Genomic DNA, 19,392 nt, shown 5'->3' on the forward strand with positions numbered 1-19,392 from the left:
GAGAGCAGACCTGCATAAGGTGAGCTTGCAGGTGAATTTTAACTTCTAGAAAAGAAATGGCAAATATACAGGCTTAGGTCTATAAAATCACACACAAGATGGCAAGGAAAACACATCACTAAGTAGGAAATTAAAGTGATCAGGCAGAGACTATAAAAGAAACATGCTTTTACAGGTACTCTATAGTAAGACTGCTGGCACAGGATGATGTAGAATACATGTTATATGTTTTCACATGTACTGTTTTAATGTATTTCCATTTATTAAAGATGCCATTATCAGACTTTCTAACTTGACCAGAAAATCTCACACGTTATGAGTTAATAAAATATATGCTACTAAACCCATAACATATTAAGGGAAGTATTACTCTAGATAAATTAAATAAGCTTGTACAATTAAACCATTATGAAGTATAGATTATTTTCAATAATGTGCATAGAGAGCTATCAAAGAAAATTCAAGAATACCAAAGCATAAGAATTAGCAGAATTCTTTTTAGAATACATTCTTTCAAATTAAGTTTTTGTGGATTTAACACACTGCCAAAATGCACAAATCATTTTGAAAATGAGACGTGTGTTGGGCAAAAATCCAACAGTTTAAACATATACCACATGATGCCACCAAAGTATTTTTAGCTGTGTGCCTTAACAAGATAGAAATCTTTTTTCTGAAATATGAATTTATTTTCTATGAAAATGTTTTTGACTGAAAACATTTTATTACATGAAAGGTTGCAGAAATAAATTCTGTCAAATACAGGAAAAGAAATAAAATAGACATTTTTCTTAGAAAAATGCTGAGACAAGATTTAGGCAAAACTGATCTACTTCCTTAGGAACGGTTCTACTTTCTGTTATAAAACAGCTCAACTGTATTTCCTATGCTTTATACAAGAAATAGGATTTACACATGAAATGTGGAAGTTCTCTTTTGTCCAGCAATTGTGTTCATTTCACAAATGAAAAAGAAATGCTGTAACAGCATCAGTAACTGCATCATCTGTGTAATCACCTCTTTCCTACTGACCATGTCCCCACACTATTTGCTATTTCAACCCTGAAGACTTGGCAAATTTTTCTGTAACTTACCATTGAGAACTAATCTTAACCAATGATTTTGATTCATTTCTCATTAAATCAAGATTTAGTTGTTCCCCATGACTCCAGATTGAACAATTTTATATTGTAAACTGCTGCAGCAACTGAAGGGTGGTTTTTTGAACTCTGCTTCAATAAAGTTGAGCACTTCAAAACACCTAAAAAGATTTGAAACATCTCCTGTTTTGCTTTCTAGTTTTTTATACACTGGAAAAGATGTTCCTTAAATGTTTCTGTTGTAGGGATAGAGTTGAAGACTATGACTCGGAAATCAAAGTCACAACTGAAAAAATAAAAACTCAAACCAACCTTTTTTCCAAAAAGATCACAAGTGTAACTAGCTCAGGATGTCACAATATTAAAAAACATTGTGAAAAGTAGCAGAACAAGCTGACACACTTTCATATGTGACATTTAAAACAGCAACATTGTGTTTTCAATTTTTAACTCCTGAAGAAAAAAAAAAACCAACTGACTATTTCCTGAAGATTTTGGTCAAACAGCTTTCATGTTTGCATGGTTGAAAGAACGTGCAGCTATAGAATGCTTATCTGAAAATTGTATAGTTTTCTCATGTAACATTCACACTGTAATCTGAAATTCGTACATTATCACCCCAGACTCAGCATCTGGCTTTCAATTAACAAGCAAAGTTAATAACCAACCTTTTTTAGATTGCAAAATTACAATGACAAGTACTTGAAACCAAGTGACAAAACACCCATTTTGCTGGTATCTTACTGTTTTATTCACAAAATAAAGAGCTTTGTCTTTCCAAACAAAGAACATAACAGAAAGACTCAATGATACAGTTATAAAAAAGTGGTACTGAAAATTTGAAAAAGTCTGGTAAAATTTACAAATGCAAGCTTATCACTTTGTACAAAATCTTTTTTTTAAAGAAACTTCAGTAATAGATTTTAAAAAACAGTTTGAACAGCTCGGAAATGCACCTTGATTGCAAACGGCGGCTGGGCTCTATTTCCGCCTGTGCGGGGAACTCTCCCTGCGCCTGTCGTCGTTCCTCCGGGACTCCCTGTGCTGCTCGGGGTAGCGGCTGGGCCTGTCCCGGTGCTTCTCCGAACCGTTGCGGGAGCGCTCTGCCTGCTCCTCCTCCCTCGGACTGCAATGGCCACGGTCCCTCTCCCGGGATTTCGATCTCTCTCTTTTCCTACTACGATGTCCATCGTCTTTGCTCCAGTGTCTGTAATTTTCATCATCGGACACAGAAGCTCTTCTTTCTGCTTTCTTCAGTTTCGAATTACTGTGTTTATTTTCTGGATCCTTACTTCTTTCACGGTTCCTATCCTTCCCACTGTGGTAACCATCTCTGCCGTTGGACTCATCTCTGTGATGGTATTTTGATACGTCACCTCTCCTGTGTGATTCTCTTAAATGTCGGTGATTTCTTTCTGGTTTGCTCTCAGTATCACTTCTTTCCTCTTGATGTCTCCTTCCCATTTTCTTTTCAAGCGATTTCCTTCTCCTTTCTTGTTTTTTCCTGGAAACTTTATCAGATTCTTTATTTTTCTTTTGTGTTCTCCTTCTTTTGGCTTTAGAAACATCTGAAATTATAACACATTATGGAACTAAGGTTGCATTTTAATTCAGTATGTTAAACTTATTAAACTACAGAAAGAGTTCTAGAGCGCGTTTTTTGTCAGAAAATGTTTGTGTACCTATATCTGGACAAAGGTTCCAAGATAATGAACTCCTGATTTTTATTCTTCTGCTATCTGCAAGTGATGCCTGTCTTTCGAAAACCTCTACCTGTTGTCACCCTCCTGCTGAGTTGTGCCCAAGGACCAAGCATAGGCTATAAAAGTCTTGCATCAAAGCACGCTCACAAATAATCTTTTTTTTAGGAAGATGACCTTTCCCAGACTATCTAGTCTCAAAATCATTTACTTTTTCCTGGAAAAGCTTACCAGTCAATGGAGATGAAAAACAACAGGTGAGGAAAAATCTCCAATACTATCCCATGAAGAAAGGTAGGATGAAATAGCTTGACATCATGGTATTGCAGCAATGTAACAATGGCCTTCAGGCTCATTTTTCAGGAGAAATAGTGACAGCTTTGTCAACAAGATTAAAACTAACTTCTGTATTTCTAAATACACAGTAGTCTCGTCTCAGTGGAACAGGCCGTACCCTTCTTGTTTGCCCTTTATCAGGGACCTTCAGATCCCACTTGACAGTATTTGGCACTAACAGCAATTTACAATAACCATTAATTCACCTTATTGTATGAACTATAGAATCACATCAGCTGCTTCTCATCACCTTTGAAAATATCACAGCCATAAACTGATTTATCAGTACATGCATTATATGAATTGTCTAGTCTCGTGTCTGAACTAAGGCTTGCTGACATTTTGTTAAAATGCAATGATGGATCAATTCAGACACATTTTAATCCATTAAGTTTTTTAAGCAGTGTTTTCCATACTATTTTACATTCACCAGTATGCAGGAAAAGACTTGAGAAAGCAAACAGAAAAGAACCAGCTGCTTTGATGGCAGCTAAATTTTATCCCCTGCTGGACCTGTTTCAGTTAGAACTTCCTCTCCAGGGCAGTGCTGAGCTGAGCAAGCTGATGAAGGAAGTTCCAAGCATTAACAGGCAGTACAACAGTAATCCCTAACTTAGTTCAATTTCTAATCAGCAGCTTTTCTGTTTTTCTTTTATACACTGCACCATTAAAACAGTGAAATACTGCAGCACGTTCCTCTGAAAAACCTTTCAGCTCTTCCAAGTTATTTTATAGATTCAACAAACTGCAAACACGGGATGACTTTGGAGTTATAACCAGTAATGGAACCTCAATTAAGTTTACTATTAAAGAATACTGTTATCTCCAACTAGTGTTTTGACTGCTGTAGTAAGGTACACAAGAAACTGAAAAGTGAAACCAGGCTGCAAAGGTATCAAGATGCAAATTTTAATGAATGTGTTCCTCAATGCAGAAAAGGCAAGCAGTAAAAGAGAAGGTCCTAAACTTTGAAAAAACCCTGTGTTTCTACTTGCAGCCTGCACACTTGGTTTGTCACTAAGGACTGACCCCTCTGGTTCCTATCAAGCAGCTCAGCAGATCTGCAGCTGTCCCTGCCGGACCATCTGGCTCTGCACTGGACCCAGTGCCTCCTCTGACCCTGTTTGCCTGTGCCCTCTCTCATGCTGTTGTCACTAATGCTGTTAGCCATGACACACAGCTCCCACCTTGCCACGAGATTGTGCTGGAGACCAGAACTGCATTTCCAAAGCAGGAGCAGTTCACACTGCTTTTATTTTATTAATACTTTTCATTTCAGAGACATACAATAAATCAAATAAACTTTGAATCAGCAAACTTCCATACTACAGGAAGTCATGCTGTGCTATCATCTGCTCCTGCTATATATATATTGGGGCAGACTGCACACACTAACTCATAATAGCAATTACTTTAAAGACTAAGCAATGTTTATGACAGTTCATGTCAAATAGAAGGTTCTACATCAGCACAACAGTATAAGATATTAAACACTAATTATAATGCATAAAAATACAAAATAAGTCATCAGCAAAAGCTAATTCTTCCTTGGAAATTTTTCTACAGACCAGAACCTTCACTGTATCACCACACAAACCCTTCCTGAAGCAGAGAAATTAGAAATAGGAACTCAGATGGAGAACAATATTTAAACACATTGCTAGAACTGAAGAACTGATTTCTGACTCATGAAGAACAACGTATTTCCAGGGAAAGACACAAGGAGTATCAAGCTCACTCTAAGCCAAGAAAAGAGTTGTAGACGTGAGTCTCTATGGTTCACCAGTAAACACAGAGATAATAATTGGGAATGACTCTAATCCCCCGATCCTCCAAAAAATTGAAGTCATAATAGTGTGCAACAGATAGCAACTGTGTAAAAAAAGTAATCTTCAAACCAATGTTTCTCAGATATTTAAGTTTCCAAAAATGGAACTCAGTTTTTCTAAATTCAAAAATAAATTTCCATGAGCAAAAAAAAAAATTAAAAAATTGACTAGTTTTTAAAACAGAGAAATTACCACTGTCTATAGCCAGATTTTCCTCAAAACAAGTATTACAGAAACAGTAATAAATATATCTAGAAGAATAAATAAAAGAGAAGCAAATAATTGTACTGCTGGTGTTTAAATACCTGAGTCACTGCTGCTGTCACTGCTAGATGAGGAGTCACTGCTGCTGGATGACTCTGAGCTACTACTGCTGCTGTCAGAATCAGAATCTGAGGAAGAGTCTGTGTCTGAAGAGGAAGAGGAATCTGATGACTCAACATTTTGCTTCTGTGTCATAATCAACTTTGGTGCATTTTTAAGATGTTCTCGTAATTCATCCCTAATAAGCAAAAAAAAAAAAAAAAAAGAAATTTGTTCTTCAGTTTTATTTTTTTGTTCACAGGGAGAAGGAAGATGAGGAAATATCAAATCAGAAAAGTGTTCCTCACGTTAGTCCTCCAAGGCCAATAGAAGTGAAGAAATTGATGGCAAAGCGAGTGTTTCTTGGGTTATCCCGAGGCAATAATCCCTCAAAATAAGGCTGCAGTGTCCTGATGGAAACAAACGTCTAAATTAAACACCATGCCAGCTCAGCACTCTCACTTGACAAAGAAACTGAAAAAGAAACCGTATGGATCTCCACAGGAAAACAAAAGTTCTCTCTTCATGCATTTTTCAATACTTTCATTGTTCGTACCTGTGATGCATCTAATCAAATGCTATTTAAAAACTTGCTCTTTTAAGAAAGCATAAAAACATGGAGAGCTGCATACATACTGACAGATAATGACAACAGAAACTCCAGCTTTGTGAAGCCCTGAAGTGACTAGTGAAACTGCAGTAGCCTGGGATAGCAATGGATAGCCGGTGCTGACCAAGTTCAATGATGTAGGGATCCATGATGAAATCCCATCACAGAGGGCCTTAGGGATAGTTTCATATTTTACAGGAACTAAAGCATCTACCAGATTCTTTATCATACACAGAAGAAATCCCAACTTAGAGGAAAAAGCTCAAGCAACTGCGAGTAACGTTGCCAGAATGCAATGCGTTAAATCCCATACAGATTTAAAAGAACGTTATTTATACTACATTTAAGGATTAGTAACCAGTCCTAGAGAAACTGTTACTAATAGTTGTGTGCTTTTTCTACAGTTTTGTCAGAAAGACAAGCCCCAGTAACACCTATTATGCGGCTACATAGCTGACAATATATTAAAATAAACTCACACTTGGAAAATTCTCAGTGTAGCCCAGTGTCACTGGGGGGTGGAGGGGGAACAGATACATCTTGCAAAGAGTCATGCACGTACTTGAACCCAAAATTACAGCAACGCACTCAGCTTCAAAAGTGACTCTTTACAATGACTAAATCTATACATGAACTTGAAGTTGCAGCTTGAAGTACTGCAGCTACAGAAGGGCAGTCTTACTTGAACTTGAACACAGAGTTCTTATCTGTATGTTTTCAGATAAAGAATCTAATTAAATTTACAGTTTTGAAAATAAAATTTGAACTTACTCATCTTTTAATCTTGCATTTAAATTAGGAAGTCCCATATATTCACTGAGTTCCTGAAAGAATATTTTGACAAAAATTCTACTGGAGGATGTGGTAGTTTCTTCACTCAGTATTATACATTCAAGGACCTGAAGATATTCAGAAAAACATAAAGCCTTAAGTTTAAACATACATTCTTTTCTTTATCTTAAAAACTTTGGTCCTCCTGAAATAACTAATAGAGACTTATTCTTTTCCCCAAGGTTCATAAATTCTAGTCAAGACGGTCTTTCTCAAAAATTCTTTTCTACCACATGGGAGCAGCTGCTGATCATATTTATGCTAGCAATTTTTTAAGGATTTTTTTTATCTAGGAAAGCTCCACAAGACAAAATCAGGTGTGTGAACTTCTGGAAAATTAAGAGATTTGGGACTTAAATACCAAAGAGGTAAAATATTTGGACTGACTTATGTGTGCTTGAAGAATGATAATTAGACTAGGCTATAAAACAAAAACAAAACAATATGAAAAGAGAAGTTACCTTGATATTTATTTCTTCATTCTTAGTGTTGTATTGTTATATCTCAGAATGCGAGATTGCTTTTATTTATTAGGTATTTAAATAATAAAATTGCAGTATTTTGTCTTATAATTCAATAGAACTTCTAATTTATCAAAATTTAGAAGTCCAAAACTCTTCTCTAAAAGAAGTACTTTTAATCAACCAATTCCAGCTGAACTCCATAAAATAATAGCTTAAATCAACTACTGAAAAATGGGGAGAGAGGATGATGATGCGTAGCAGGGAGAAAGAGGAGATAGAGCAAACCAGAATTCTTCAACAGTATCTGAGAAATTACTTCAGATAATCCAGTTTGCCACAAGTCATTAAAAATTGTAGAATAAATACTAGAATTAATGCATTATGTGTTGTTGCAGAGTACTGGAGATTAACTGTTGAACAAGAGATCGAGGACAGTGGCTTTTTGTTTTAACTTACACTCCAGGGAATTGAATCAGTGTACAGGAGATGAGCAAACATTTTGGCCACGTTTCGCAGTTTGTTCGTTTCCAAACGATGAATGGTATCATACTGTTCCTTGAAAATGGCTTCAAAGGATTCCATATATTCTTTCTTTAACATGCAGAAGCGCTGAGACAACACAGTACAATTTAAACAACCAGTTTGAACAGAACACTAAACATGCAAATAACCTACAACTAAGTGACCCGATGGTGTCAATATTTACTGCAAGACTTCCTTTTTAAATAACCCTTGGAGAAAGAGCAAACACTCAAATGGATATGTTTTATAGCTTTGAGCAGTTTGTCAGGACAAGAAACTCATTTGCATTGCAAAGTAGTAATTATCAATTCTGAACTACAGCAAATTATCCAGCATTTTGCTTTACTTCTACACATCCAGTATTTTCACCTGATACAACCCCATTTTTTCAGGACATCACTGAACGACTATTTCAATTTAGAGAGGCAGCAGGAAACACAGAGGTTAGACATTTTGAACATAAACATTCCAAAGAATATGGAAATCAACATTTATATTCATCTGAACATGCAGATTCATATGGCTAGTGCTTTGTAACTGTCAGCAAAAGGATTTCCTGAAATAATGGATGAAAAATACAAATGAGAAGAAACATTCCCTTTCAGCACAACTTGCTCCCTTGAGAAGACAAGTACTTCATCTTAACTCTTCAGACATGTCAATATTATCGATAGGGAAACCTTAAGTAAGAAACAATTGCAGCTAAAATAGCAGTTAGTTACACAAAACCAGAGAGTGAGCTGTTAATTGAGAAGCAAACGAAACACCCACAAGCCCAGGACAGTAAGTATTCATCTTGTGCTCTAAATTAAACCTACTAAGCAGCTTTGAACAAGGTGGTAAACGACAAGAGTCTCCAAGACTAATCTTCAGCACTGTAAAAAGGCTATTTTCTGGTAACTCATAATACTATTATGTCTTTTTAGTACCATTTCTTTACCACTGATTTATTGTTCTACCTTAATGAGAAAAAAAAGAGAGGCAAAACAAGCAACAATATAAAGGGAAAGCAAGTTCTCTCATTATGCATTCACTATGCTTTTTACAATCAAAGTGCTAATTCAATCCACTAAAACAATCAACTAACATAAGCATTTTCAGGATGATAAAAAGACTATTAGTTTTATTTATCCATTAAAACTTAAGTTTGACACACAAAAAATAGAGTAAACAATGAAATTTTCTATCACATAGTGTAAAATTTGAAAACAGAACTCACCCCTGCCAGTAACCCAAAGAATTTTTCGTATGTTCTTTGCTGAGCACAGCAGTCAAGTATCATATTGCAGAGTTCTTTCTGGGTTAAGAAAAGAACATTTCTCTAGGTAAATTCACTGTAGCAGCAAAAAATCCCATCAGTACATACCAAGTAACTGAAGGAAGCCTTACATGGATGCAAGCCTTGAAGTGAGCATTTACATCAAACTTCATTGGCAACACCAGTAGTTTTCTGAATTTCTCTGGGATATGAATATGAACTTTTGCCCTTCAAATTTTCTCTTCTGCTTAAACTAAGATTTATGTGTTAACACACTGTACATCTAACCAAAAGAAGTCAGAACTCATTTACAAACTGACTTTACCACAGCAAATAAAGGAGCTACAAGATCCAAAGTGAAGGTTTTGAGGGCTTTTTTCATGGTTTTTTGTTTGTCAGGCTTTTTTTTTTATTTCTTTTTGGGGATTGTTTTGGTTTGTTTGAAGTAGTACCAATCCCTGCATTTACAGAAAATGAAAATTCTTTACAACTTCCAAGTGTCAAAATGGCTTACAGACAAACCATTTGGAAACACAATGTGCATTCCTTAGCAGCTATTTCCAAAATTTTGGTATATACTAATACCTTTAACTCTTCAGCCATAATTTGACTGACGAGCCCTGCTTACCATAAGCAAGCAGAAGGCTGAGTTTCACTGCAATGGCTTCAGCCCTGGAGGAGACGGTCACAAAGACTAAACTCAGACTTGGGAAGCCAATATGCCTGGACTTCCTCTATAAGCAAGAGAACAAGAGGAGCTTTTCTAAAGCAGCTGGTTTAGGCTCATATTCTGAATCACCCTTTACAGAAGAGCATCTCTCCTTCTTGGCTAGGAATGAACTGAGGAAGCCTAACTCGATTAGTCTCCCAGAATGTTTGTGTATCCCCTAACATCGACAGCCTGCCTTCCATTTTTCCCTGTCTCCTTGGTGAACATGGACTGACTAACGGAAGATGCTCTCCTGTTCCATGATGCAAACTATGCAGGACAGTTAGTCCAGTCTTTCTTGAATGCAGGCTCTCTGTCTCCCTTCCTCGTCTTCCAACATCATAACCCCAAGATTATTATGAGATCAACCTCTGGTGGCTGCCTCTTCCTCTGCTTTCACACACGGCAAACCAGCAACCAGAGGGAAACACTTTGTACCTCACCTCTCAGGCCAGAGCCCTTCACTGGCTGAGAGCAGAGGTCCCGGCCACTGAGACCATGCAGGTTTAAAACCAAACTTACTTCCCTGACCTACCTGAGTTACACATTGTAATGCAGCTATGAATTGGATCAGGGCACATTTTGCAACATTAAGACAAGTGAACAAACATTTTTATATAAATTAAAAGCCATGAAATACACAATGCTTAAAACAGCCCTGCAGTTTTTGCCCATTCACTTTTTTTATTACTGTTTTCTTATAAGATAAATTCCATAGCATAATCCAATTTATGACACTCCCAAATAGGTTTCTGGCTGTCAGTCATGTATGTTTCATTATTAGTTCAATTTCTCTTTAAACTAATAGTAACGTTCCTATAAAAACTACTGGATGATTTCAAGCATTTTGTTCTCTTTGTATCTTTCACCAAATTACTGTAGCATATACTGGATTTCATATTCTCCCACTTGTGTCATTCTTCCAAGCATGTATTCACAAGAAACATTTTTGCCCATCATAAAAACTCAAAACAAATAAAAAGCCAACCGTGCTGGAAAAGAAAAGAAACCACCCCTCCAAATAACAAGGCAGTAATGTATCAAATAAACTTACAGATGTGTTTAAAGGCATTCCTTTTAACACTGTCACACTGTGTTAATGTGATGTATTAAAATGCATATTAACTTTTTTTATTATCCCATTTTACAGTAATGCTGCAGTTAATCAGTTTTTAAACAATAAAAAGGGTAAAGTGCTGATGCCACTGTTAATAATGTCAGGAAGACTTGAAAAACAAATTACTTTTCTTCCTCATCTTAAATGCAATTATAGCCTTGGTATCCCCTGTGGTTTACAGTAATTAAATATTTTAACATTTTAATTAAATATTACAATTATTTCTAGGAGGGTATCTCAAATAACCACATGCATGAAAATAGGTTTGCCCATAAAGACATTCTTGCTGGTGTTATCTAAACAATTTGAGGTTAGGTCTAGAGTAACTGTCTTCCAGATTTAAAATTAACAAACTTTACAATTATTTAATTACTTTTTGAGAGATGCAACAAGCTCAGATGGCAATTCTAGCTTAATTTACAGCTTCAAAGGTTAGTTAACTCATTTCTGTACTCCCAATGATGTTTACGGCATGAAGAGCCTGTTATTTAGCCCACCACTTGCTCTGAAGAACACAAAGAATTTGTTCCCCAATTTTACAGGCAATTTCTATATTGTGTTAACTGTTTCCATACAATGCTCAACAAGTAACTAACCAGCTTAGTTAGAAAGTATACATAGCTGTCCAATCATGAACTAAAACACTTCAAAAATACCTGACATCTCACACAGATGGTGAATCATCTTTTGTGAAGATCTTGAATTTATTACTGTATCATGGAAAACAATAGGACTTTCCAAAACTGCTAAAATAAGGAGAAAGCTACCTCTAAATACAGTGCATTTCTCGCAGTTCTCCCTAAACATTCCCTGTTTCTCTTACTCAAACAGAAAAATGGTTTAGATGAACCGTGACTCAACCTAACATGGCAAGTGTCATCATACATTTAAAGATGCTAAAGCAAAGACAGAAAAATCAGACTTGGTTTTTTTCTCCCAGTTTTACCATTTTAAAACACAGGCACACCCTGCCCAATCTATATTCTCTCAGCTTCACACAAATGCCGTGCTCACTGCAGACAGAAGAGCTAAAGTAGCTCACCCCCTTCTGATCACAGGTTCCTTTCCACGGCTAGTACCTCCCCCCAGCCCCTTCTGCCCTCATTTTTCACAATTTCTTTAAGATTTGCATTCAGCCAAGACTGCAATTTCAGAGCTGCCCCACAGGCAGCCTCCATGTGGACATCGCTTCTGCCCTCCCTAGCTGGAAGTGATGCCACTTCCACCTCCATTCCCCTACCAGCCCCACAGCTCCATCCACTGCCTACACAAGCTGAAGCCATCATGAGACATCCCCAACCTGTACGCTATTCTTAAAATATAAAACTTTCAATGTCAACACTTCATTTCTAGAAGTTTCTTCACAGAACTAAAGGAAATTATTTGCTGGGAGCAAACCTAGTGAAGGCCTTAGGTTCATTTAAATCAACGTGAAATTGGAATTATGTGAAACGAGTGCCTTGCATTTTATGTATTTTTACTGCTTTTACAAATGCCACACTTTTTCTTTTCCTCTTTTATTTCACTGAAGCGTATTTTACTTCCACTGACTACCTCAAAGCCTTCCTTACTGCTGCATATTTTAATGGGTGTAACCATCACAGAGACTACTTTTCCCAGCATCTCTGCTTTCTCTTCTTTTTTTGTCATGTTACCACTTATATCCAAAGCTGGCAAAGCCATGGAAGGCGTTTCAGTGGCAGGCAGCCTCTTGTCAAACTATGTGCAGTGCTTTTAGCAGCTACTACAAAGTCTCCAGGTCTGTCCTGTGCTCAGCTAATGGTTTTCCTCAACTTTTGTCCCTTTTTTTGCTCAACCTCTTTTATGTTTAAAGCAACATATGCTTAAAGCTGAATATGCTTATCACAAATCTTGCATAAATCAGACAATATTTTACACTGGAATCATTAACTGGATATAATGAGAAATATATTTTTAATCACGCTGCTACAAGCCTGCAACACACAAACACACACAAAAGAGTGAAATAATACATCCAAGTCCCACAGTATCTCTTTCCTTCCACCTGAAGGCTGCACAAGCAAACTTCACTTTAAGTGATTTCACTGGAGTAATCTGAACAATTCCATCTCATTAGGTTAAATGCATACACACATTCGTGGAAGATCAAAAGCTAGTCAAAATTCTAGTTAATGCCTGCTGTCAGTAACACAACAGCCTAATTCTGTGTGGATTCTGTACCTTCATTTTGCAGACATCAACAAATACCACAACATGGTATGTACATTACATGTGTATGATATATACTTATTTTTTAATTGATAAATCACAGAAAATTAGAATGACTCTGCATCTCAGGCCCACAAAAACTCCTGCTTCAAAAGACAGGAAAGCTACTTGGATGATTACCTTTTATAGCCTGTAGCAAGGCTGTGACCTAATCATGGTGCACTTGCTAAACCTACCAGATGTAATGCCCTCCAATTAGAGAAGAAACCAATGAATCTAAGAAATCATCAATTTGACCAGCATAATTATCAGCCTTAGACCATCCCACTCTACATCAGTTTCCTGAACTATATTTTCACTTAAAGTGAAAATAGTCAAGTCAACATAAGTACTTGTGTTATCTTCAAGACTCAAGGCATAAATAACACGAGACACTGACACTCCCACACCACCAACTAGGACTGCTTTGAGCAAGTGACACCACCCTGTAAAAATGAAGATGTGTCAGATGCATGCATAATTCTTTCAAGAAGGCTGTGCCTGCAAGAATTTTTCTCATTTTAAGTAAACAAAAAACAAAAAAGAAATATCTGGTGACGCATTACCTTTATCTGGAATAGGCATGGTGTTAGAAGAGGCTCTAATTTAATTTAGCAACATTTCTGAATACAAATTTAGTTCTTATCACAAGCCAAGAAAGAAAAAAAGCCTAAAAGCCAATCAATTTTAGGCACACTTTCAAAGAGCAAGAACAGTGTATGGTTGGTTTAATTTTTTTAGTTGTCTGCATTTCAGCTGGGCTTGTTTGCCTGCTTTCTCACAGTTCAGAAGCCAGTACAACTGGTAATACCACACTCCTCTAACTACAGTTTTAAATTATTTAAATTTTCTTCTTTAGTAATGCATGGGATTAATGCAGCTTTAACAGAGATAATAACAGTACTTTTTAAAAAAAGTAAAATATTGAGCTCTGCCAAGACTGAATTGCCCAAAGAAGCAATTGCAAGGCTTGTTTAGAACAGCTTCTCACAGACTGTAGTACAGACTTTTCATCTGCAGGCTTCATCTGCAGTTGGGTTTAAATAACATGAATAAAAGCAAACCCACCTCCTAGTAAATTTACTTAGAAATGAAAGAACTTCAACACTCTGAATGTCTTTCCTTGGAGGGGGGGGGGAAGGGGGAGGGAAATCAGAGGAATGCTGACATCCCCCCTCAGCAGCTGGTCCCAAACTGCAATGCCAAAAAGCAGTATTATGTTGTTCCAGTCCACAGATTATCCATCTGAACCTTAATCCTCTTTCTGCGAGTCAGAGCTGTGCGACAGATCCATTACTGGTATTAAGCAGACAAACAACTTGTGTTGCACAGCAATTAATGTGACACGATAACCTGATAATTCAACCACTGATAAAAACTGCTAATGTATTTCTGAACTCAGCCCTGATAAATCACACCAAAAATTTCTATACGTGAAGATTTCTGGAAGAGTTAACCAGAAAGATAGTCAGTAAGACTGTATTAGTCTCCAACCTGTTGTTCGCATCTGTCTTCACGTTTCAGATATTCTTACTAGTTTTTTGATTATACTTGACAGTTTACTACTCAAAACCTGTGGAAAAGTCTTAATAACAGAATTAAATAAATATTATTTTATTAAGTAAAGCCTTTCGGAAGAAAAGCACAAAGTTACTGTAAAATCAGACTTGATTTGCACAAAAATTTTGCAATTAGAATCTTAAGTTTCACCTGATTTTTAAGGATTATTTCAGCTAAATGCTCTAGTTCCTGCCTCTCGTGATGACTGCCATTCATAGTAGGGGTTGGAAGAGAGAATGAGCATAAACAAAGTTTACTGGGTCACCTTAGAGTTCAGCAAACATTTTGGGAATTTCTCAAGACTGTTTAAAGCTTTGAATCAGAACATGCAAAGACATTATAGATAAAAGACACCAGATCCTGCAGTACAGATTGTTGAAGCTTTCAGTAAAAGAGACCAAAAAAAGAAAGAAGTGCTTTACAGCTAAAAGAATAATAGTAGAGAATGATAAGACCAAGTCCTACTGTAAACCCAGTGCCACCGTGCTTACCACTAAACCATATCCACAAGTCTTTTTTGAACCCTTCCACGGATGGTGATTCCACCACTTCCCTGGGCAGCCTGTTTCAATGACTGACCACCCTTTCAGAGAAGAAATTGTTCCTAGTATTTAATTTATATCTCACCTGGTGCAGCTTGAGGCCATTTCCTCTGGCCCTGTCACTTGTTACCTGGGAGAAGAGACCAACCCCCACATGGCTATACCCTCCTTTTGGGTACCTGCAGAGAGTGATAAGGTCCCGTTTGAGCCTCTTCTTCTCCAGACTGAACAGGCCCAGCTCCCTCAGCCACACACAGCACTCGAGGTGTTGCCTTACAGTCCCCAGCACAAAGGGCCAATCACTGCCCTGGTCCTGCTGGCCACACTATTCCTCATCCAGGCCAGGATGCCAGTGGCCTTCTTGGCCACCTGGGCACTGCTGGCTCATGTTCCTCCGCTGTCAACCAGCACCCCCAGGTCCCTTTCTGCTGGGCAGCTTTCCAGCCACCCTGCCCCAGCCTGTGGTGCTGCCTGAGGCTGTTGAGACCCAAGGGAAAGACTCAGCACTTTGCCTCATTGAACCTCACACTGTTGGCCTCAGCCCATTGACCCAGCCCATCCAGATCCCTCTGCCTTCCTGCTCTCCTGCAGATCAACACTCCTGCCCAACTTGGTGTCACCTGCAAACTTAATAATGGCTTGTTTTTTAATGAAGGCAGTGGGAATTAACTCAATAAAGGCTTCAATTTGAAGACAGTAGCTTCTAGCTTAAAAACTGGCAGCTAATTTAAACAAATTTCCTGCTGAGTGCATTCAGGTTTTTTTATCCACACGTACAGACTCAAGTCCTAGAAATCCCTGAGTAATTTTACTGCCTACATCTGCTTGTTCTTTCTGCTCTCACACTGATCAGGAAGCACTTTTTTTTTTCAATTTTTGTCCCCATAAAGGAGGTTAATTCTATACAATAAGCAAGTCAAAGCTCTCATATCTTTGATTAAATGAGGTGAAGAGTAATTATGATTCTGAAGGGAAAAAAAATCAGCGCAAAGAAGCAGCCTCATGTGGTAAGAGGATGCAGTTTTACAACAGTTTTGAACCTTGAATTGTAATAATTCCTACTCCTAGTATTGAATTGTAGCTTGATACTAATTGTTGGGGTTTTTTTTCCCTTCCCTTGTGAAATCTATTTTTTCTGAGCAGCTTTTGCCCACAGAAGTTAGAAGCTGACAGAGACTGCCATGGTATTGAATCCCAAGAGTTAAGTAGTTCTATGTGCAGTTATCCAACAAGCAAGAAGTGTTATGTATTATAACTGTTGTATGCTCTAGTACAGATATTCTAGATTATTTGCTCTATTCTTTATACCTGAATTGATTTGCTGGGAAACATTTTTTTTTTTCTCTTTAGAATTCTTCAGGTTATGTATACTTCACTGAGAATTTTAATCTGATACATGCTTAATATTGCATTTCATGCACAGAATTAGAGAACTAGATAAAAAATACACAATCTCAATTCTTCGCTTACTTCCATGCAAATGGCTCAGAAACAAAATAGTACAAGAATTGAAAAAACGTTAGGTAAACAAGTTCTCAAAGAACACCTAAGTGCAGTCCAGGTATCCCCTTACTAGTTAGTATTATACTAAAGTTACTGATCACGCACACAGTTTCAAATAAAACGGATAATTAAAGCCACAAGAAGTCAAGAGCTCGCCCATGATGACAGCTTACAGCTGACTGAAAAGCTGCTTGGAAAATTAGATGGGTATTTACATTCTACCAGTACTGAATAGAAGTATACCAGTATTGAATAGAAGTATTGGATGAAGAACAGTTTCCATTCTTGGAAACACAGCAATTGCATTGGTCTTACAGAGTCTGAGGACAAAAGAGCTTTGGTCTTATGATCTCCAAAATTACAGTAAAGCAATCATACTTAAAACTGCTTTAATTCAATACACTGTTATTCAAAGACTGTGAAAGCACCAAAACCACACACCCTTAACACTGTGCTAAATTTCAAGCCCTACTGATAAAGCCTACAGCTGCCTGCAAATATTACCTTCAAGCCCGAGTTCTTTCAGAGACAGAACTCTGAGAATGATTGCCATGCTGCTGCACTCTTGTCATAGAAGTTTCACCAGTCCAAACAAAAGACCTTTTTAAACAGGCTGTGAGCAAACATTTGTGTTGCTTGACAGAAAGGAGCACGTGCATAAGACAAATTGTTTATGAAACGTGTCAGTCTATTTGCTCTAAAGGTTGTGAAATTAATTTTGAGGAACAATAGCTGTAAGGAATGACTCTCATTCACCTGCTTGCTATGCAAACTAGGTTGTGGAACATAAGCAAGGCTTTTAGGTACTACCACAGTATTGTGTCTTAATAATGTCAGTAACAAATAGAGTAAGAATAAAGGCTTACAGTCTGACTTTCAGGGAAGTCCATCTTCAGCAGTTTGTGAGCACATTCTTCAAAGTCTAAGCTGAACAGAAAAGATACTTATTATCAGTGCAATATATGCTATGCTAAAAACATTCCAGAACTCTATTATAAAGATTGATCATTGGTGCTGAAATCTCAACTGTTTTGAAGTAAAGTATCTCAGCTGTTTGATTTGCTGATATTTTATTGTTGTTGTGAGTTTTTTTAATAAATATTTTGTATTTCATGAGTTTCTATCTGAAAATTAATCCAAAGTGATTACATTTGCAGGCAATCTAAAACCAAGATGATTCTAGTCATTAATATTAAGTCATCTTATAAAACTTAAAAAGCAGAAAAGTGGGAGCTTGTTTTGCATATTTTGAAACTCACTGAAACACAAGCACTACACACAAGCTCCAAAAGCAGTATTATACCACAGTCTCCTCCTGGCACTCCTGTTCTGAAAGCCTTTAGCTACCACTGGGTACATCTTGCCCCTCAAGTACAAGATGAAATTCGAGTGTGGCAAGAAAGTATTTAACAGTAACTTTGAGCAATGTGAAAGCCTTTGATACCCCTCAGTATGGTATTAATTCCTGTGTCTAATGATCAACACCACAAATTATTATTGCACTCCTCATGCAGGATCGGACCTGCAGAGCATTATGGGCCGCAAGGGATAAATCCCTCCTCTCACCCTGGTGACACAGGAGCTACATCCAGCAGGTTTGGAGTATTCGTGCCACGTACTGCAAGGGCAGTTCATTCCCAAGACGACCACAAGACTGTACTTCAGGGCTGGTATCTGCATACTTATTTTCCAAACAATGAAGATGGCAACAGGCCTAAGGAGAACCACACTGCAGAACTCCCATCTCAGATGTGGAGATGGACTGTACTAAGTGCAGTCTCAAATTTTTTTCATGAATTCTCAAGATGCTGTAAAATCTGAAGATCACTGACTTTCTGTTCACTCAGAAAATTCTCATTACAGCAGTAGTCCCAGTCCACTACCCAAACATTTTGAAACAAACAAGATTCATCTTAGAATGAGAATTTGGGAAAACAGTCTGCTTTACACAGTCAGGTCAGGGTCCATAAAGAACACTTCCCTACTTCTTTTTTTAAAAATTACACATTAACAAAGAACTTTAAAAGAAAGAGAATTACAGTTCACTGATTTCAAAAGAACTACTCTCATAGGTGTATAATTTATATTTACCTTGACTGAATAGCAAGATAAATTGTACGACGGAAAGAGACCAGGTTAATTTCTGTTTTGTCATGGACAGTAACTTTCTGACCTGGAAAAGAAAAACATGGGTTCGTAAAGAGCAAAACATTAAGGAAGACACATGTAGTAATTTTTTAGGACAGCTCTATTTACCATTTACTGAGTCTGTAGCACATTATTTTTCTACAAGTACTTAGGCCTGTTTGCAGGTTTATGTATTTTTTTATGTTTATTTTTATAGATAAGGAAAAAATATAAAAATCAGTATTTGCTTCATCTGTAACAAAGGTAAACATTTAGAGACAGTTTTAAAAGGGCAATTCTTTTAAAGACTAAGTTTCTTAGTCACTGCAACCTCTAGGTTTAACATTTCTTGTCAACATTACTAGTAATCTATTTTCTGCATAATTCAGCTATACTATGCTTTATGTGGCATCTCTGATTCGAACAGGTAATTCTTAGTTCCTGTTACGTGTAGGATCTACATTAGAGCATTCTGCAAAGTCCTGGAGCAAGCATAGAAAAATCCATTCTGAACCAAACCATTCTGGGAACACTGTCATTTCTAAAATATTCACTATTCCTTCAGTCTTTTGAAGTTCGGTAAAATCGTAAATAATCACAGAATCACGAGGTTGGAAGAGTCCTCCAAGATCTTCGAGTCCAACCCATGTCC

At 37.2% G+C, this 19,392-nt stretch overlaps 1 protein-coding gene across 3 annotated transcripts in view; it reads right to left on the reverse strand.

The window, feature by feature from the left end:
* CWC22 (CWC22 spliceosome associated protein homolog) overlaps nucleotides 1-19,392 on the reverse strand; it is a 30,820-nt gene continuing 11,428 nt past the window's right edge. For all 3 annotated transcript variants that reach the window (XM_039555274.1, XM_039555275.1, XM_010406705.4), the window contains exons 13-20: nucleotides 18,705-18,786; nucleotides 17,480-17,540; nucleotides 8,915-8,992; nucleotides 7,630-7,782; nucleotides 6,650-6,777; nucleotides 5,577-5,678; nucleotides 5,271-5,467; nucleotides 1-2,668 (exon numbers count right to left, since the gene is read on the reverse strand). In XM_039555274.1, coding sequence (XP_039411208.1) covers nucleotides 2,082-2,668; nucleotides 5,271-5,467; nucleotides 5,577-5,678; nucleotides 6,650-6,777; nucleotides 7,630-7,782; nucleotides 8,915-8,992; nucleotides 17,480-17,540; nucleotides 18,705-18,786 — 1,388 coding nt within the window. In that variant the 3' untranslated portion in view covers nucleotides 1-2,081. The remainder of the gene's footprint in view (nucleotides 2,669-5,270; nucleotides 5,468-5,576; nucleotides 5,679-6,649; nucleotides 6,778-7,629; nucleotides 7,783-8,914; nucleotides 8,993-17,479; nucleotides 17,541-18,704; nucleotides 18,787-19,392) is intronic.

Source organism: Corvus cornix, chromosome 7 (assembly GCF_000738735.6).
Source record: "Corvus cornix cornix isolate S_Up_H32 chromosome 7, ASM73873v5, whole genome shotgun sequence".
Lineage (NCBI taxonomy): Eukaryota > Metazoa > Chordata > Aves > Passeriformes > Corvidae > Corvus > Corvus cornix.